The 22,370-nt window shown below is 39.6% G+C and overlaps 1 protein-coding gene across 1 annotated transcript in view; it reads right to left on the minus strand.

Moving 5' to 3' along the window:
• Positions 1 to 342: 342 nt before the first annotated feature.
• Positions 343 to 22,370, minus strand: part of alg6 (ALG6 alpha-1,3-glucosyltransferase) — a 30,324-nt gene continuing 8,296 nt past the window's right edge. The window contains exons 9-14 of the mRNA XM_061779756.1: positions 19,212 to 19,297; positions 16,469 to 16,553; positions 15,500 to 15,570; positions 13,193 to 13,261; positions 11,584 to 11,773; positions 343 to 1,689 (exon numbers count right to left, since the gene is read on the minus strand). Coding sequence (XP_061635740.1) covers positions 1,495 to 1,689; positions 11,584 to 11,773; positions 13,193 to 13,261; positions 15,500 to 15,570; positions 16,469 to 16,553; positions 19,212 to 19,297 — 696 coding nt within the window. The 3' untranslated portion in view covers positions 343 to 1,494. The remainder of the gene's footprint in view (positions 1,690 to 11,583; positions 11,774 to 13,192; positions 13,262 to 15,499; positions 15,571 to 16,468; positions 16,554 to 19,211; positions 19,298 to 22,370) is intronic.

Consider the following 22,370-nt stretch of genomic DNA (forward strand, 5'->3'; position numbering starts at 1 on the left):
AGAAAGATTGGAGAGCGAAATTGCATGTACCTTTTTTCTGTGGTATTTCAAGTTTATAGCATTATGCTCAGATATGTCACCGTCCATCATCTCTTTTAAGAGCCTGTCCTGCCGCTGATTTTGTGTGAAATGTGCAGGTCTTGTTTGGTGGCCCATTGTTATCGAGGGCTTGAAATAAATGTTTAATTTTGTTGAGTAAAACCATTTGGCGATGTCATTTGTGTCTAATTGGCTCTCTCTTCCCGATAGTCAGTAGTGGTTTAGCAAAATGACTTTATTTTATATGTAACTGCTTGGAATCGTATAATATAATAAGGTAATAAAACTGGGGTCCACTTCGGGTCGTTGTCAAAGTTTTATTTTGTCTTCTGATTGAAATTCATTTGTACAAAATAACTTGCATGATATGTGATTAAAAAAAATAAAAATGCAGTGGAAAAATAAGAAAGGGCTGAGCACCATCCATTGAGTCCATTTAGAAGACTAGTTAATCCAAAAGAAAACAGACAGTTACATCAAAACTACACCATCTTGACAAAGTGATGTGAAATCTAGCACAATATCCTCATTTTTGGCTAACCAAGTAAATCTTTTGTTACCTGCCAATTTCTGAAAACATGTCTGTGAGCAAGTTGTTCTACACTTCCACCTCACTGTTACAATACAGTGGGGCTAATTAACATAACCACCTTCACATGGAGTTTTGGTTTGACGCAAGCCAGTTTCAGCAGTGACCCAGTAATTTGTGGGGCAGGGTGAGGGCGGGCGCATTACATCAGACAGATCTGCCACTAAAATGAGCCCATTTCACAATGGCAAGAAATGTTTTAATTCTTGATCCTTGAGTATTTTGATGAACGCATGTCAGACGTCATCATGACTCCTGGGAACTGTTTAAAATTGTGAAAAAAGAGGCAGTATATTTTAATAATAGTTTACGGCAGATAAGAAGGTTAAAATGTTAAAAATTGCTTTTATTGAACAAATCAGAGGTCAACCAGCACCCGGAATGCATTGCGTTTTGACTGCTAAGGTTCCACTGTATGTGCTTACAGTTCCCCTGAGTGAAAATGTTTTCCCAATATGGTCATTTTAACCCATGATATATAGCACAGTATAACAGGTACACCTGCACAATTACTGCAGCTCAAGAACAACAACAACAATAATAATATGTTATGTTTTTGTTATTGTAGATGTTTGCAGTGGTACTGCACTACATCATCCTGAGATACATTTTTTATATTTTTGGTAGCCTTATTTAGCTACACCATAACGGAAAAATATTAGAAACTTCCGTTATATTATGCAGTGCAATTTTGCAGTACCTGGATGGATGTTAAACATTTGCACTGTATAAGGATAATTTCCTTTTGATATACAGTACAGTGGCAGTGAGCAAAAGTTCTCGTGCATAGTGAAAACAAACTTATACCTTTATGCAATACTGGCTCTTCGGAGTCAATAACTCTAATCCTCCGTGTGCTGAATTTATTAGTTCTTCTTCTGTCTTTTTTTGCTTGGCCATGCACTGAACTGGACGACATTGAAGTAGAGAAATGTCCCCAAGAAATGCACAAAAGAAAAAGTAGACACTACCACAGGAAACAAGTCTGGCAAATGAGGTGGGGGGGACAAAGTGACGCTTGCGATGCTCAAACAGGCCATGGCCAAGATGCTGATGTAGAACTGGAAGGAAAACAGAGGGGTTGTCATTAGTGACACGATGACACAGAAATATATACAGTGGGTACGGAAAGTATTCAGACCCCCTTAAATGTTTAAATTTGCTAAAATCATTGTTCTATTTTTTTCCCCTCAATCTACACAGAGCACCGCATATTGACAGAAAAAAACTAAATTGTTGAAATTTCTGCAGATTTATTAAAAAGTATTCGGAGCCATAAGTATTCGGACCCTTTGCTCAGTATTTAGTAGAAGTACCCTTTTGAGCTAATACAGCCATGAGTCTTTTCGGGAATCAAGTTTTTCACACCTAGATTTGGGGATCCGCTGCCATTTCTCCTTGAGATCCTCTCCAGTTCTGTCAGGTTGGATGGTGACCGTTGGTGGGCAGCCATTTTCAGGTCTTTCCAGAGATGCTCAATTGGGTTTAAGTCAGGGCTGTGCCTGGGCCATTCAAGAACAGTCACTGAGTTGTTCTGAAGCCACTCCTTCCTTATTTTAGCTGTGTGCTTAGGGTCATTGTCTTGTTGGAAGGTGAACCTTCGACCCAGTCTGAGGTCCTGAGCACTCTGGAGAAGCTTTTTGTCCAGGATATCGCTGTACTTGGCCACATTCATCTTTCCTTTGATTGCAACCAGTCGTCCTGTCCCAACAGCTGAAAAACACCCCCACAGCATGATGCTGCCACAACCATGCTTCACTGTTGGGACTGTATTGGACAGGTGATGAGCAGTGCCTGGTTTTCTCCACACATACCACTGAGAATTAAAGCCAAAAAGTTCTATCTTGGTCTCATCAGACCAGAGAATCTTATTTCTCACCATGTTGGAGTCCTTCAGGTGTTTTTTTTTTTTTTTTTTTAAACAAACTCCATGCAGGATTTCATGTGTCTTGCACTGAGAGAGGCTTCCGTCGGGCCACTCTGCCTTAAATCCCCAACTGGTGGAGGGCTGCAGTGATGGTTGACTTTCTAGAACTTTATCCCATCTCCCGACTGCATCTCTGGAGCTCAGCCACAGTGATCTTTGGGTTGTTCTTTACCTCTCTCACCAAGGCTCTTCTCCCCCGATTGCTCAGTTTGGCCGGACGGCCAGCTCTAGGAAGTGTTCTGGTCGTCCAAACGTCTTCCATTTAAGGATTATGGAGGCCACTGTGCTCTTAAGAACCTTAAGTGTAGCAGAATTATTTTTCTTTTGTAACCATGGCCAGATCTGTGCCTTGCCCAAATTCTGTCTGAGCTCTTCAGGCAGTTCCTTTGACCTTATGATTCTCATTTGCCCTGACATGCACTGTGAGCTGTAAGGTCTAGACAGGTGTGTGGCTTTCTTAATCAAGTCCAATGAGTATAATCAAACACAGCTGGACTCCAATGAAGTTGGAGAACCATCTCAAGGATGATCAGAAGAAATGGACAGCACCTGAGTTAAATATGTGAGTGTCACAGCAAAGGGTCTGAATACGTATGGCTGGTTGAGAGTTCAGTTTTTCTTTTTTAATAAATCTGCTAAAATTTCAATAATTATGTTTTTTTTCTGTCAATGTGGGTTCTCTGTGTACATTAATGAGGAAAAAAATTAACTTAAATCATTTTAGCAAATGGCTTCAATATAACAGAGTGAAAAAATGATGTGGTTCAGAATACTTTCCATACCCACTGTAAACCAAGAATCGATGTCATTGGAGAACACCACAGAGGAAGCCACTGCGCTCCAAAAACATTGTTGCACATTTGAAGTTTGCAAAAAAGGACCTGGATGTTCCACAGCAGTACCGGCAAACTATTGTGTGAACAGATGAAACCAAAGTTGACTTGAAACGTCTATGTGTGGGGAGAAAAACTGAAGTATGAGGGAAGGGCAATCATGGTTTGGGATTGCTTAGCTTCCATAGGGCCTGGACACATTGCTAACATTGACAGGAGAATTTTCAAGTTTACCATGACATTTTGCAGGATAATTTAAGACAATCTGTCTGCCGATTGAAGATCAGAGGATGAGTGATGCAGAGTTCTGACCTCATCCCAACTGTGGCATGACCTCAAGAGAGTGATTTACACCAGACATCCCAACAATATTGCGTAACTGTAACAGTTTTGTAAAGGAAAATGGTCCAAAACTTCTCCTGAACATTGTGAAGGTTTGATCTGTAACTACAGGAATTGTAATTATTAGGAATTGTTTGTGCTCTATTAGTTTAAGCAGACTGCATTTGTGTATTGTTGTGACCGAGATGAAGATCAGATCACATTTTATAACCAATTCATGCAGAAATCCAGGTAATTCAAAAGTGTTCACATACTTTTCCTTGCAACTGGGTTCATGTTTGTCAGTCATTTCATCTGTTAAACTCATGTTGAAGCTTCATCAGGAGTTCACAGTACTTGAGACAGCCCCTCTGTGGTTTGTTCACATCTCTGATGGATGGGAAGTGCTGACACTTGTTTTTTAATTTGCTGGATAGCTTCATTTTTATTGATATAACAGCACAGACCTTGCCCCATGTGTTGTATGCTTTTTTAAAGGTTTGATTGATTGATAAATTCCTAAATATATAGTATAGTACAACCCCAATTCCAATGAAGTGGGGATGTTGTGTTAAACAACTAAAAACATAATACAATGATTTGCAAATCATGTTCAACCTATATTTAATTGAATACACGACAAAGACAAGATATGTAATGTTTAAACTGATAAACTTTATTGTTTTTAGTAAATAATCATTAACTGGGACAGGTGGCAAAAAAGAAAAAGAAAGATTGAGAAAGTTGAGGAATGCTCATCAAACACCTGTTTGGAACATCCCACAGGTGAACAGGCTAATTGGGAACAGGTGGGTGCCATGATTGGGTATAAAAGGAGCTTCCCTGAATTGCTCAGTCATTCACAAGCAAAAATGGGGCGAGGTTCACCTATTTGTGAACAAGTGCGTGAGAAAATAGTCCAACAGTTTAAGGACAATGTTCCTCAACGTACAATTGCAAGGAATTTAGGGATTTCATCATCTACGGTCCATAATATCATCAAAAAGTTCAGAGAATCTGGAGAAATCACTGCATATAAGCAGCAAGGCCGAAAACCAACATTGAATGACCATGACCTTCGATCCCTCAGGCAGCACTGCATCACAAACCGACATCAATGTGGAAAGGATATTACTGCATGGGTTCAGGAACACTTCAGAAAACCAATGTCAGTAAATACAGTTTGGCGCTACATCCGTAACTGCAACTTGAAACTCTACTATGCAAAGCAAAAGCCATTTATCAACAACACCCAGAAACGCCGCCGGCTTCTCTGGGCCCGAGCTCATCTAAGATGGACTGATGCAAAGTGGAAAAGTGATCTGTGGTCCGACGAGTCCACATCTCAAATTGTTTTTGGAAGTTGTGGACATCGTGTTCTCCGGGCTAAAGAGGAAAAGAACCATCCGGACTGTTATGGATGCAAAGTTCCAAAGCCAGCATCTGTGATGGTATGGGGCTGTGTTAGTACCAATGGCATGGGTACCTTACACATCTGTGATGGCACCATTAATGCTGAAAGGTACATACAGGTTTTGGAGAAACATATGCTGCCATCCAAGCAATGTCTTTTTCATGGACCCCCCTGCTTATTTCAGCAAGACAATGTCAAACCACATTCTGCACGTGTTACAACAGCGTGGCTTCGTAGTAAAAGAGTGCGGGTACTAGACTGGGCTGCCTGCAGTCCAGACCTGTCTCCCATTCAAAATGTGTGGCGCATTATGAAGTGTAAAATACGACAACGGAGACCCCGGACTGTTGAACAGCTGAAGCTGTACATCAAGCAAGAATGGGAAAGAATTCCACCTACAGAGCTTCAACAATTAGTGTCCTCAGTTCCCAAACGTTTATTGTACGTTGTTAAAAAAAAAAAAGGTGATGTAACACAGTTGTAAACATGACCCTGTCCCAGCTTTTTTGGAACGTGTTGCAGCCATAAAATTCTAAGTTAATGATTATTTGCTAAAAACAATCACGTTTATCAGTTTGAACATTAAATATCTTTGTAGTGTATTCAATTAAATGTAGGTTGAACATGAAATCATTGTATTCTGTTTTTATTTATGTTTAACAGAACATCCCAACTTCATTGGAATTGGGGTTGTAAAACCTGGTTAAAGAAAAAAACCAAATTGCCCTCATCTCTGTGTGTATATCATATAGGAAGGAGAGTGAGTGAGTGAGTGAATCTTTTATATCACAATAATGCAATATTGGATTAATGAATTGTATGTTATTGCCTTTTTATTTGACATTTTATTTTGTATTGCAATGTTCTTAACTGATGTATATTTTATATTGTACTGCAATGTATTTTATTGATGTATATTTTATATTGTACTGCAATGTTGTGGAAGAGCCCAGCCAGGGACTGGAGTTGAGAATTAGCACTAGCTATCAATTCTATATGCATCACATCAGCTGCAAGCTTGTAACAATGTCAAACTACATTGTCCCTGTCAAATAACTAAATAAATAGAGCAGGGGTCACCAACCTTTTTGAAACTGAGAGCTACTTTTTGGGTACTGATGAATGCAAAGGGCAACCAATTTGATACACACTTTTGAAATATTATTATATATTATTAATAATTAATGATATTCATTTATGTAAAGACACTGACCATGTTGCTACTTTCTCAAAATAATTAGAAAGCAGATAAATATCAATATGCAACACTGTTTCTATACATGACTGGCAGTGTTTACATTTTCAAGTCACCACTTCTTACAACATTCCTAGAAAATCACAATGTCCCATCGCTGGTGCACAATTTTTAGAACAGGCCTGTGGGCTGCTCATGTGGTCCTTGGGGGCTACCTGGTGCCCGCAGGCACCACGTTTGTGACCCCTGGTAAAGAGTAGTCTTTTTTTTTTTATGATTATTATTTCTATACAAGTAACTAAACTGTCTGCTAACATCTGGTAAAAACATAAGGTATTTTATTCTTAAAAAGGCTTGCATTTAAAATAGAGGTTTATTATATTATCCTGTGTTAAATCAACTGACTACCCTTAAAAATGCAACACTGGGGATATTGTTAAATGGACACCGCAGTGATTTTACAAATAAAAGTAAGTTCATTAGCTTTAAGTAATTGGGCTGTAAAACGACAGTTGTATAATACTAAATACAGGGTTCCTTAATTTACAATGGAGTTCTGTTCATACTGCTGTGACCTAAACCGAATTTCTATGCAAATCAGAACGTGCCGTCCTCTGTCACAAATTTACATTAATTGAGTTCAGTAATAAAGTCATAATTACAGGAAATAGTATGGAGAAACACAGTCCAGAAATATAAATCAATCAAATGATAAACAGTAAGTACTCTGGTAACTGAGTGTACATTCTTGTGCTTCACTTACTCCTCCACCACGCACTGTTAGTAACCGCGAAATGTCCTGTCAAGACCATTGTAAACAGAGAACCCCCTGTATAATATTCAACGATGTCCGAATATTTTTAACTAAAGAAAACATTTCTGAATTTGTCCCTGAGAGAATCACTTGGTGTTTTTTTTTTTGTTTGCTTCTAAGTATTGCTGGACATCCTTGTTTGTCCTTCTTCAGAAAGTTAATGACATTTAATCACCACAGAGCTTGATGGGATGTACCCATGTACAAAGTATCTCCGGTGCCCCAAAAAAAAAAAAGGACCTGGCACTTCAGGCTAAAAGCAAAGTGTTGTAATGTGACTATGATTTGTCAAACTAAGCAGTAATTTAATTTACCACCAGAGATGCAAACAGCTGATGGTGAGACAGATCACTTCTGTGTCTATTTAAGCTTTATGACCCAAAGATAAATCAGTGAGTATGATCGAGGAAACACCTTGTGCCTATGCCCGCCCCGGCAGCCCAAACCCATGAAACTCTATCACCGTCACTGGTGCTCGCTATTTATGCTGCTTGTGTAAATAAATATATCTAGCCAAACGTGTGTTAATGACACACGCTATAAAAAGACACCTTCTCTTAATCTCTGACACCCTACCAGTGCCCCTTTCGCTATGGGCCTGGCCCTGCAGCCACTCCTGACACTGTGGGAACTCAAATAAACGATTAATAGTTCTTGGGTTGGCAAAAGGTTTAATTCCCTGAAGAGCACAGCTTACAGTGGCACATATTTTTTCTTTATAAACGTAAATTTTCTCATTCCGATACAATTAATAAATGCATTAGCTGTACATCTTCTTCGCTGATGAGATGAACCTTTACCTAAATCACTATTATTGATTACAATTGTGTAAAACATGCACTGCAGTATTCCATGTCCTGTTTCTAATATTTTTATTTTGTTTTGTTACGCTGAATGAGGTCAATAGATCAGAAAAATATCACTATAATACAGTGCAATTAAAAACCATAGTAATAGATCAGTGAGGCCAATTCCTTTATTTTTGGTGTAGACTGAAAACATTGGGTTTGACATCAAAAGATAAAGATGAGAAATGTGTTGAACGGTTCAGCTTGAATTTCTAGGTACAGTGGAACCTCGTTTTAACAGACCCCGATTTAACGGATATTGGAGACTGGCGCTGTGGCTAATTTACATGCGCCATGAAGCATGCAAATCACATGTAAATTAGCCATGTTGCTCACGTGCTGCCTCGGTCTGCTCTTGAATACTTCAGGTTCAAATCCTGGCTGAAGGTGGCAAGTTTGGAAAAACTTTAAAACATTTCAAACATTTAAGCTTTTTTTTTATATATTTATTTACCGTAATTTTGTACTACATTGTGTGTTTGAGGCCAAGAAAAAAAAGTTTAAAACAAGAATTTTGTACTGTATGTTTGTATTTAGGCCATGAAAAAAAGTGGATCAATTTAACCCCCATTAGTCCGTTAAATCGAGGTTCCACTGTACTTACATCTGGATTGGATACAGTGTATCCGATACACAATTTAGGAGATGGGACCTTTCGTTACAAGTTGGAATTTTTCATGCGAGCAAAACTATTGGAACCTATGGCTGCCAGGTGTTTTGTTATTCAAATGTGTTACATTCAAACAATAAATAGAGCTGAATGTCTATTCTCAGTTCCAAATTTCCTTGAAGAGATAAGAACAATAAAAAACTGTTGATGACAGAAACATTGTGAGATCTGTTAAGACTAATGGACTGATGAGACAAAGATGAACCTTTACTAAAGTAAAGAAACACTACAAATTCTGTGTTTTGTTCCAAATATTGCTGTGTAAAGCTATGTATCATACCCAGATAAGTATATCTATATTCAGATAAAAGCAGAAATGTTGATCTCCTCTCATATTCATGTTTTGATGTCATAATGGGGAACTAGAGCGCTGCTGGTATCCCTGTACCGCCTGGTGCTCTTGGAAGGGTTAAATGGTCTTAGAGGTTTAAAAAAAATTCCAGATCGAGGCATTCCGTGGGATAACAAATGTAAAAACTAAGCCTTTATTTTTGAGCCCTAGAAATTTTTTTCTGGAATTTTTTCCCAACCTCTTGTAAAGTGAAAACTGGATTGTACCACTTCAAAAACATTGCCAGAGTCCACTTGTTTCGGTCCCGAGAAAACATAGACTCAAACATTTTTATCTACATTATATCAACCCTTGCAGACCATGAGATCCACCGGCACCGGCACCAGCCTTTTACGAGTACACAGGGTCAATTCTTAGACCCACATCGAGGAGTCTTTCCAGGTCTATGGCCCTCATCGGTAGAATAGTCTACCAGAGATCAGGGCCACAGAGAGCGTTGATATTTTTAAAAGGAGGCTCAAGACCCACCTTTTAAGTTTAGCTTTTAACTGATTATGACTCATTTTCTACTGTACTTCATATTTATCTGTATTTTTTTTGTAATCCTTATTTTACCCATGTAGCATTTTATTTATTTTTAGGTTACCTGAGTTTAATTGGACACTTATTTTATCTGTGTGTACCTTTTATTTATTTTATAATTTTTTTTTTTATTTATTGTTACAGTATCCATCCATCCATTTTCTTCTGCTTATCTGAAGTTGGGTCGCTGGGGCAGTAGCTTTAGCAGGGACGCCCAGACTTCCCTCTCCCCAGCCACTTCATCCAGCTCTTCTTGAGCTAAAGGAGTTGTGATGGGGCGTGTCTTGGCCTCAGTCTTTTGCTTGCTTGCCTGTTCAGCTTGTATATGATACGCTTGAGTCAAATTCTTCAGAACCTTAATGTTGACTATCATAGCTATGCAGATGATACACAGTTATATCTATCAGTGTCTCCAGATGACTACAGTTCAATTGACGTATTGTGTCACTGTCTAAAACAAATAACTGGATGAGCCAAAACTTTCTTCAATTAAACAACAACAAAACTGAGAATTGTTTTTGGCGATAAAGAGGATTGTTGTTAGTAAATACCTGGAGTCACTGTCTTTAAAAACCAAAGAGCTAATCCAAAACCTTGGTGTTCTGATAGATTCAGACTTGACTTTCAATAGTCATATCAAATCAATTACTAAAACTGCCTTCTACCAACTGAAGAACATATCCCGAGTGAAGGCTTCATTGTGCCAAGCAGACCAGGAGAAGCTCATCCATGCTTTTACCTCAAGTAGACTTCACTGTTGTAATGGTTTTCTCACTGGCCTCCCCCAAAAGAGCATTAAACTGCTGCAGCTCATTCAGAATGCTGTAGCTCAGGTTCTGACCAGAACAAAGAGATCAGAGCATATTACTCCAATTCTAAAGTCTATACACTGGCTCCCAGTTAGCGTTAGAGTAGCGTTTAAAGTTCTGTTACTGGTCTCTAAATCACTGAATACATGAAAGAAATGCTAATGGAATATAAACCCAATAGGGCTCTGAGCTCTACAGACTCAGGTCAAATAATGGAGCACAGAGTCCAAAGCAAACATGGTGAAGCAGCATTTAGCTGTTACGCTGCACACGAATGGAATAAGTTGCTAACAGATCAGCACATCAGCCCCAAGTGTGAAAGCTTTTAAGTCCAGGTTAAAAATTCTTCTTTTTTGTCATGCTTTTTAGAGCATTTCCACTTTTAAGTAATATTTCTTGCACTGTACACTTATTTATTTTTTTTCTCTTTGTTTTAAAACTCATTCACTGCCATTGATGGCTGTTGAATTCAAATATCCACGTTAACATGGAAGACTGGCAATGAATGAGTTAAATGTTCATAAGCTGTTTTTTTTCTTTGTTTTAAAATGCTTTTAATAACGTAAAGCACACTGAGTTATCTTGCGCTATATAAATAAATGTGATTTGCTTTGCTTTTGCTAGTGGTCCTGACTCCTCCGTCTGCCAGGGACAGGGCAGTCCTTGTGCGGCTCTGTCTCTGCGGCTTTGAGGTGCTTTTGGGTCCTGTTGGTTAACGGCTCTCCAGGATGGCGCTTCATCACTCTACTCTGTGCTCAGCCATGTTATGCATTTAATCATCGTTTTAAATTGTGACTACTTCTACACAGGGGTGTTGAGTGTCCCAGGGATTCAGAGACTGCGGGTGGGCGGGACGGCTGTGTTTGCATCTTTTATCATTTGTTTAGCGAAGCACTTTGCGTTGCTTTTTAAGTATGAAAGGTGCTATATAAAAAAAGGTTTGATTGATTGATCGATTCATTTGGTGACGTAAGGTTGCCTTTAAGGAACAAAAGAGTACTACAAGACTGGTAGACTAGCACTAGCTTGTTTAGGCTAAAGGTCCCTTTCATTCTATACCCATACCCAACGCTGATATTCAGAAACCCAAAAACGGAACTTGCTTACCTGAATAGATTAAATATTTTACTCAAAACAAATCAGATACTATTCTTTATCTTGTATACATTCTACAAAGCTATAATGGTTTCTGGATTCCTTCTCAACATTGTGAGTATTCTCCTGTTATTGCAACAGCAGATGACACTAACCTTCCATCTCACAATCCAAGCCAGGTCCATTTTGGAAAAAAACAAGAGTTTGTGGTAGGCTCCCAGTGCAAGCTCTTCTTCTGAACAGTGCTCCAATGCTGACAGCAAGGAGGTGCTGAAGATGAGGAAGGCTAGCGAAGTCACAACATATGGCACCAGAAGACCGTCCTTCAGAAACAGAGGCAGCATGCTGCACAGTCGGGTGGGGGGTGAGGGGGTGAATGGTGTTTTTAAGCACATCTTTATGTATGATTCATTTCAATCCAAACCTTGATAAACAATACTAATAATATTTATTACATATGCCAAGTTGTATGTCATTTGGTTCACAAATATGTTTGTTAAGTGCAGGGCAACATTACATTGTCGTGCTTTTATCGCAGAGATACCGCACCAGCATGTTGTCCCTGAGAGAGATAACTTACCTCTATACAAAGTACAAAGTTTATCTTAGTTTAGCAGAGGACCATGGACAAGAGCAACAGTTGACTCATACCAAATCACACAACACCCCAACTATCAAAAACCTCTCCATTCTCAACAAGCCACTCATTGTTTTTCTTTCTGCAGACAGAAAAAAAGCCCCATTCAACAGCTAAACATTTTAGAAACACATAATCAATTTAAACAGACTGGTTACATTCTGTCCTCTCCCTGTTCAGCTTGAGCATTCATTCAGTCAATTATGCAAACAAAAGATGTATTTTTTTTGACAATGGCGCCTGGGGAGGATGCGCATTATGTCTATGTCAGTCTGTACTGAGAAACTAGAGAATGACCTCCTGTCCCTATACAATGTGCACTTAGACAGCAGGCATTCTGACTATGTAGCATAATCCCCATGTATCCTTATACTAAACCACACACACAACAATTAGAGCTGCCGGAAGAATTTAACAACAGCTGGTGAAAGTTGAGCAAGCACCTGAAACACTACTTGTCTTTCCAAAAGCAGTCCTCACCTTAACCCTACCAACTCACTGACATTTCAAATATATATATCTATAACATTTGCCATTTGATAGTTATCAGATTAGACATAAAAGCCTATAAGAATAACAGTTAAATCGTGTGAGAATGAATTGACAGCTTTACATGGACTGCTGACTTTGTACCAGATCACTATATAACTTTGGCAACGGATGACATCTGTTCATCATTTATATGATGGGTTCTTCACAGAAACATTTAAGACAAAGCAGTGACCTTGACTTGAGGTCTAGAATTTTGCTTTTGGGGAAGCCCTGGCCTAGTGGTTAAGAGCGCCACCTGACGAAGAATGCCAGGGGAGGACGCAGTGATGGATACACTGTAATGGGTTAAATGCAGAGGACATTTTTTTTGAATGTGCATGCAAAAAGGTATGTAATAAAGAAAATATTCTTCAATAGTTTAGCCCAATTTGTTTAATTGCTAGTTCATTATAACTATAATATATAGATTGTAATAGATTGAAATTCTAATTTGTGCATAAAGCCCAAAAACATACATACATTCTCATTTAGGTCTTTACCGGAAACAGTACAGGACAACTGTAATCACCATCAATACAGAGAACAGATCCCCTTCCATTCATGTAACAGGTTTAGAAATCTGCATTTTGATTTACCTGAATGTAGAAGCTTGCAGGAACCAAATTGACATTAGTGGAAGGTCATTCAAGAAGAGACAGACGGGCCTAGAAAAGATCAAGATAAACAGTTTGTCAACTGTTAAACACAATCTTTTGATGATATTATGTACCGTGGATGATGAAATCCCTAAATTCCTTACAATTGTACGTTGAGGAACATTGTCCTTGAACTGTTCGACTATTTTCTCACGCACTTGTTCACAAAGATGTGAACCTCGCCCCATCTTTGCTTGTGAATGACTGAGCAATTCAGGGAAGCTCCTTTTATACCCAATCATGGCACCCACCTGTTCCCAATTAGCCTGTTCACCTGTGGGATGTTCCAAACAGGTGTTTGATGAGCATTCCTCAACTTTCTCAGTCTTTTTTGCCACCTGTCCCAGCTTTTTTGGAACGTGTTGTAACCATAAAATTCTAAGTTAATGATTATTTGCTAAAAACAATCAAATTTATCTGTTTGAACATTAAATATCTTGTCTTTGTAGTGTATTCAACTAAATATAGGTTGAACATGGTTTGCAAATCATCGTATTCTGTTTTTATTTATGCTTAACATAACGTCCCAACTTCATTGGAATTGGGGTTGTGCATTACAACAGCACAAGCAATACTTTGCTACCATTTTACAATGTTAAATTAATGACTGGCTGTTTCATCACTGATCAGTAGGGATGTAATGATATCTAATATTTCAGAGTTTGGTTTTATCACAGTATTAATCTCACGGTACGATAATTATTGTGATATCATGGGAAAGCTCCGGTATTGCAAGGTATTGTCGGAAGGTTCACGGTACAGGTGGGGCAAAGAGGCGAAAGAAGGAGAACCGAAAAAAACGCTCTTTTTCTTGCTCTTCTTCTTGACTCTTGCCGAGTCCTTCTCAGTAGATTTGAGTAGTTTCTCTCTGTTTTCCCACAAGTTGTTGTGAAAAAGACAGCTTAAAATCATAATACTCACAATAACAAAACTGTCCATTGAGAAATTGTCTGTTTGATAATTGAACAGTACTTACTGTAGTCATATTTTTATTTATAACATTAGAAATTGGATACTGCATAGTGATTTCTTCGCTTGAGTCCAAAAATTCAAGTCAAGTCATAAACACAGGAGCTCTATTAAAAGCATAAGAATCCTTAGTTTGTTTTCCTCCGCATAGTGACATTGTAGGCTGATTTATTTTTCTGAGAAGCCTCTATAATGTGTTTTAATTGGAAATGTGGACACTTCATTTGAAGAGAGGGAAGTATGTCAGATTTATTTTTGCATTGATATTTGTATGGAGTGGACCTATTTCACTACTCTAATTTATTGGCGCCGGAATATGTTGTAATGGGGAGTCGGAATCATTATTCTCTCTCCGTGTGATGTTCTTTCACCCACGTGGCCACACTGTAGCCTTGGGAGGGGCTCGGGGCACTGAGTTGTTTCTGTATCCCTGCCAACGCAGCCTTTTGGTCACGTGGGCCAGTCAGCCAATCAGTGTATATTTGGTGACGTACTCACATGGTCACATGTCACCCAATCGGGTGCGTTTATACTCTTAATGAGGAAATGGAGCGCTATATCTGGCTGTAGCAGCCTGGCTAAGCGGTGTGCGTGCGTTTCGACGGCCCAAAACTACATTTTAAAACGATGGCTCATTATTTTATACCGAGACAACACCACAGCGATATCGAGGCACTTTTAATTTTGCAATATCGCAGTATCCTGAATATTGTTACATCCCTGCTGATCAGTGTTGACAAGTGACTTGTATAGTATTATGCTCCAAAGGGGGCACTTTCCACCGGTCCCTGATCCCACAATTACGGTCAGTGCTCTTTTGCGATCCTGTTACAGTACAATAATTGATCCTGCACAAAGATCGCCCGAGCTGCTGCTTTCCATTCTTTCCTAATCCCTGGACATGCATTACTGATGGATTTATGGGGACAGGTGGTAGATATAACTCAATAGTTAATAAAGCAACAATCTAACCTCATCTAGATTAATACATAAACCCAGATCTAGCAACCAAATCCCCTGCTCTCAAACGTACCCATGGCCCCACCCTCTACCTTTATATAGTGGTCATGAACTGCACACGTTTACAAGCCCTGCATCTTTGATTATGATAAATAAGGTTGACATGGGTCAGCTTGTGTTTATGACAATGTTAAATTGAGGGTGAGGGCAGAGGCAGAATTCTGTCATTTACCAAATTTAGACCTAAGGATATTACTTAGCCTGCAGCTCTTGGCAGATTATTCCATTTTTGCAAACTGTTTTTTTTGCTATACTTACAAGGAAGCCAAGAGAATGGATTTCTCATGGACTTGATAGGAGAAGAGGAAAAACCCAAGAGATGAGTTGACCTAAAAAGGAAAAAAATAAGATTTTTGTATGATTTTTGTAACTAAATTAATCTCAATAGCACTTGCACACATAATGACAGAAGAAAACGTATCAAAAAAAACCTTGTTATTCACTTAACATTAGACTCATTCAATGACAAAAACAGGTAAATGGAATTAATAATGGAATACACTAATCACTGGGGTCAGGTTCCAGGTCCCCCGTGATAAATGAAACTGCGATATAGAAATACCCTTTTTAAATAAGTTTTTATAGCATTTATGGCACTTACATTTGTTTAAGGTCTTTAAACACATCTTTAAAACATTAATCGACAACTGTTTTTTATAATTGATTCATTGTTAAGAGACGTTGTTTCAGTTAAAATTATCCAAATCCTCCAAATTTCAGCCTCACAACAGTAAATATTTGGGTTAGGGGTTAGGGTTATTTCTGTAGTCCTCCATGAAAGCAGCCTAATTATCTTTGTGCTGAATCAAAATAAGATGACAGAAGCTATGGACCGAACCATTAGCTGAATCATAATCAATTCATGTTTATGCATTTTCTGCACTGTGATTTTGAAATAATGTGCTGTTTTTGATTAAAGGGATGACCATTTTATTTTTCATCTGATTCATCGATTAACCCAAAAACTCATCGACAGATTAATCGATTATTAAAATTATCGTTAGTTGCAACCCTAATTTAAACACATAATACTGTTTACTGTGAGAGAGCAAGAGCAATGGATAAAACAAAAATATTGTACAGACACTATAAAAAAACAGAGTAACAACTGAAATGACACAAAAAATCTGCTATATAGTGGGACCGCAACAATTGAACTGCGATATAGCGGGCGTTTACTGTAGTCAAATGCAGTAGGCTATGCTAATTTGTGCCTTAATCACTCACCAAGGCCAATTTAAACTGCCAGAATGTAGGTTTCGTCAAAAGTCTGATACAGGATGGTAGGACTGCCAAGAGAGTGCAGGCCAAACTGCAAAAAGCACACAAAAAAATATTCTGATAATCTTGCTTATACCTGGTTTTAAAAAGAAAAACATTCCATTGGCTAGAACAGCAAGTTAGATCCCGATCTAATCTAGGAGAACACAATATAGTAACATCCTATATAAGCACAAGAAAAAACCTGATTTGATATTTAAGCAGCTGAACATGAGAAATGAGCTCTTCCAGGTTATTGGCTGCACCATTTCAGATAACATCCCTTACATCCCATATCGTACATAGCAATCAAACTGCAGGCTACAATTTGACAGACATTCAAGTGTGAATAGGATTAGGACAATATTTTCATTGTTACCATATGTGCAAACACAATCAGATCGCATTAGTTTGACATTATGTGAGACAAGATGGAACACTGTTTTGTTGACAAGCCTTCATGTCAATAGGGATATCAGATAAATATTCATTATCAATCCATTTTCTATCCTGCATGTCTTCATTAGCGTTGCGGGTGAGCTGGAGCCAATTCCAGCTCACTTTGGCAAGAGGCGGAGTTCACCTTCACTCGTCGTCACAGGGAGAACATACAAACTCCACACAAGAAGGATTTGAACTTGTCAAATCCAAACATTCAATGATCTGTCATCACACTAGGGCACAGGTGTCAAACTCAAAGCCTGGGGGCAAGGTCTGGCCCGCTACATTATTTTGTGACCGCGAAAGCAAATCAACTTCCATGATGCTTGCTAAAATATGTACTAAAATTGTAAATTGTGATGTTTAATAAATAAGAACGTTGAGATAGTGAAAGCATTTTTTTACAGTAACTTGAACATAGTTGAACAAACTATTATCCTTGACTTCTGATTTCAAAACTAGCTATCCATCAATTTGTTGTGCATATGTAATAATATTATGAGGCGATGAAACATTTATGTGGTTTCACGGTCATAATGGCCCTCTAGAACTACCAGACATTTCAACAGCTTCTTTCCTCTTGCAATCAACTTCTTAAACAGCTAACCTACAATTCCATTGCAACATGCTGCCAATTTTTTTGTCTGAGTTTGTTGCCACATTTCTGTCGGGCCAATTATATATTACTCGTGCACTCACTGTAGTAGTCTCGCCACGCTGCACTATTTGCATAACTGTTGTTGACCAACACTGGCCACTCATGCCAGAGTAGCATCTGCCCCATTTGCACACTGACTGAGGAGTATCTGCAACATTTGCACAATCAACATTGTCCCAGATTATCCCACTACTTGTCACTTTAAACTGCATACACTCCTTGAAGTGTCGGCGCCCTTTGCACAATGGTCATTGCACCGGACTATTGCGAGATTAATCATTCAAACTGCTCTAAGTGCTAGAGGACTTTGCATCTTTTTGCACAATTGTCAAAAAATGACCGGCATTACCAGATAACTAGCAACCCTTTATTGCTCAGTGACTGTTTTTGTCAATGTCTTTATGTCTCCAAAGTGTTCTCTGTCAATTGACTGTCTGTTGTCGTACTAGAGCCGCTCCAACTACCGGAGACAAATCCCTGTGTGTTTTTTGGACATACTTGGAAAATAAAGACGATTGATTCTGAGGGAAACCGTAACGACAATGTGGCCCGTGAGAAAAATTTGTTTGACACCCCTGCACTAGGTAGGGATCCTCCAGTTTAGCTATAATGGAGGTTCTTGCTATGCAGAACATCCAATGTCCCCCTTTCTGGGGACCATTAGTTTAACCCTTCAATTGTCACCTTCTGAGGGGCAAAGCAGCAGAGGAGAAGGTTTAGTTGTTAGTATGCGTTGAGAGGTCAGTCAGCAGGTTTAAAACTCGAACGACAGAGCAACATTGTGTTTTCACGCTGAATTGTGTGCCTGATAGAGAGTCATGTAAAAACAACAACACTGCAAGGCAGACATGGCAGACCGCTAGTAATTCAGTACATTCACTGTCTACAAGTATGCATGTCTTATGTGTAAGGGTGGTGTTTTACAGTCCAGGAGGACATGGATACTGTTTCACAGCTGATTCATTCTATGTACACAGTATACCAACACAGAAGCATTTAGCAAACCACCAGTGCCAAAAGACAGAAGTGTTTTTCATTTGTTTGAAATTCACGACAGTCAAAGAGGTTTAACTTGATCCCAGTACTTAGCAGCCTGGCAAAAACATGCTCATGCAGTGAATAAGGTAGTCCTATATTTAGAGTGATAGGTTATTTCAGAACAGTCGTCCACGGCACAACTGTTACATCAACTGTTTCCTCTCAGTGATTTACAGGATCTCGGCTTTTGTTCAAAATAGCTATTCCAAAAACCTCCTATGTATTACATATTATTAGTTGGCACATGCTTTATTTTTTAAAAGAAATGCATGTTCGGGTTCTATAACCTTTGTTTTGCTGTATATGACACAGGCCTCAATATCTCCAAGAGCAACCAAAGCTCTTGTCACCACATTTCTAAACAAAGCTTTGACTTCATGTTCAGAAGGTCCTCACAAGATGTTTTTACCCAACTAGATCACAGTATTCACACCCTCAGGCAGGCTCTGTTTTCCCACTGAAAGGAGTCACCACAAGAGACAGGATGAAGAAAAACCCAACAAAAACAGAAAAATTATAGAAAAGGACAAAAGGCAGTAAAGACTATTTTTTTTAAATAGATGGGTAGATTACCTGAGGTAGAGTTGGAAGTCACTGGACAGAATGGATCTGATCTTTATCAAGATGTTCAAGCTGCACCATGTGTTGGCCACCTTATCCTGTCCACATGCATACTTGGTTAAATGAGGATGACAGGCTAACTCATCATCATATACTAAACACTTAACAAGTCCATTAAAGCATGTCGTAACCATTTATTATTGTATGTTTATAGTGCTATACTGTTTTGACGTATGCCATTATGTTTGTACAAGCACAGTCATTAATCTGAATTCCTTTTTATGGATAAAGCAAATAAATTGCAGAATTTCCATCCTGAAAGTGCAATGAATATTCCTTGAGGCATTCCTGGGAGACAGTTTCACAGGACAACTACAAGGTGTGGCAAGTAGACCCCTGTCAGAAAAAGCATGGGATTTATTTAGAAACTCAGGACACAAGGTCCAAGGTCAGACTATAGTAGTTTCTGCATATCCAGCTGATATGGAACAACCACAGGACACAACTGAAGACTGTCTACAAAGTTGTCATGTTTTAAAGGAATATTTTAATCGTTATATTTGTGAAAGTGGGGCTGTAAAAATTATATATATTTTCATTGTGGCAGCACGGTGAACAACGGGTTAGCACATCTGCCTCACAGTTAAGAGGAACCAGGTTCGAATCCGGCCTCGCCTGTGTGGAGTTTGCATGTTCTCCCTGTGCCTGCGTGGGTTTTCTACGGGTACTCCGGTTTCCTCCCACATCCCAAAAACATGCATGCTAGGTTAACTGAAAACTCTCAATTGCCCGTAGGTGTGAACGTGAGTGCGAATGGCTGTTTTGTCGATATGTCCCCGGCAATTGGCTGGCGACCAGTTCAGGGGGTACCCTGCCGATCGCCCAGATTCAGCTGAGATAGGCGTCAGCATGCCCGCGACTCGAGTGAGGATAAGCGGTGTGGAAAATGGATGGATGCATGGATATTTTCATTGACAAATTATGCTCTTTGCGCATTAATTGGATGATAAAAGGTCCAAGTAAATCAAGGAAACAGGCCATATTTTACTCAAGCCCATGGAATAAAATTTGTACGAACTGAATTCCAAAAAGAAAATTATAATAAAATCAGATACAAAAAGACAGTGAAAGAAAATAAATGTGTAAATTAGACTTTTTTGGCAAATTAATCAATAAAATCCATGATTGTTTTTACCGCTTTCATATATATAGTATATTGTGAGTAATTTATAAGCTCCACTTTCAAGCTCTGTGAATATTGACTTATTGTCGCTTTTGGGTTGCAAGTGAGTCAATTGTCTCAGGTACAGATTATGCTTGGAGAACATATATTATTAAACTAACTTAGCTGCCACTGTGCACTATAATGTCACACACACCATATAGATATCATGTGACTAGATCAGCATCACTTCTCTGGTCTCGGGACATGACTAGAAATCCTATTTCTGGTCTATTTCTGTCTCTTTCATTCTACAGCTGCTGACGGCACAGCTGTGTGGACCCTCGTGGTAGCCCTGTCAGCATTAGGCTGTTGAATGTTATGCTGTCTCAACTGCAGCCCTCTGTTTTCCCCGTCATCCCACTCCAAATAACCACCATGGGAATGTTCTTGAATACCACCTAAAGGCGACACATGAACGGCTGGGTGGGATTTGTGGACAATTTCAAATGGGGTCCGGCACTGTCACCTATTAGCTATGTTGGAATTTCACAGAGAGAAGCATTTGGTGCCATTTTTGTGAGCAGACAGCAACCTGAGATGGCAGAATGTAGTTCACTGGGTAAACTTACAACTGCTCCCACCCAGTAGTCGCCACTCCCACCGGTCACCTCTCCTCTCTTCCCCTTCCCTGCTAACCCTTCTCACCCTGTTCCCTTACCAAAAGTGGATCCTTAAGGCTTCTTTATACTCGCGCGGGTGGCAACCGCGCTGACGTCACTACGACTATCCCACGCGCAGTTTGCCTTCATAGTTGAGCGCAACCCACGCGCGCAGTTTTGAAAATGTACTGCAGTTCTCCTCCAAGTCGGGGGTGTCGCTACGGCTGGTATTGGCTAGGACGCCACAGGGTGGAGTTTCCTCTGCAGTTTTTGGCCATTTCCGGTAGCCGTTTTTACTTTCCTTTCCGGAATAAGGAACAAAGCAACAACAATGGCGACCGTGGAACAGTGTCTGCTAGAACAAATGGACCTAGATGGACCTTCTTTTCCTTTCGGCTTGTCCCTTTAGGAGTCGCCATAGCGCGTCATCCTTTTCCATGTAAACCTATCTCCTGCATCCTCCTCTCGAACACCAACTGCCCTCATGTCTTCCCTCACGACATCCATCAACCTTCTCTTTGGTCTTCCTCTAGCACTCTTGCCTGGCAGCTCCATCCTCATCATCCTTCCACCAATATACTCACTCTCCTCTGGACGTGTCCAAACCATCGAAGTCTGCTCTCTCTAACTTTGTCTCCAAAAAATTGAACCTTGGCTGTCCCTCTGATTAGCTTATTTATAATTTTATCCAACCTGGTCACTCTGAGAGCGAACCTCAACATCTTCATTTCCGCCACCTCCAGCTCTGCTTCCTGTTGTCTCTTCAGTGCCACTGTCTCTAATCCGTACATCATAGCTGGCCTCACCGCTGTTTTATAAACGTTGCCCTTCATCCTAGAAGAGACTCTTCTGTCACATAATACACCTGACACCTTCCTCCACCCGTTCCAACCTGCTTGGACCCGTTTCTTAACTTCCTGACCACACTCACCATTGCTCTGGACGGTTGACCCGAAGTATTTAAAGTCCTCCACCCTTGCTATCTCTTCTCCCTGTAGCCTCACTCTTCCCCACCGCCCCTCTCATTCATGCACATATATTCTATCTTACTTTGGCTAATCTTCATTCCTCTCCTTTCCAGTGCATGGCTCCATTTTTTTTTTGTTTCTTGTTTGGCCTTTGCCACCTCTACCTTTTCCCTATGTCGCATCTCAATGTATTCCTTTCGCCTCTCCTCGGTCCTCTCAGTGTCCCACTTCTTAGCTAACCTTTTTCCTTGAATGATTTCCTGTACTGTGAGGTTCCACCACCAAGTCTCTTTCTCTCCTTTCCTGCCAGAAGATACATCAAGTACTCTCCTGCCTGCCTCTCTTATCACCTTGGCTGCAGTGGTCCAGTCTTCTGGAA

The sequence above is a fragment of the Phyllopteryx taeniolatus genome, chromosome 7 (assembly GCF_024500385.1).
Source record: "Phyllopteryx taeniolatus isolate TA_2022b chromosome 7, UOR_Ptae_1.2, whole genome shotgun sequence".
NCBI classification, from domain to species: Eukaryota; Metazoa; Chordata; class Actinopteri; order Syngnathiformes; family Syngnathidae; genus Phyllopteryx; species Phyllopteryx taeniolatus.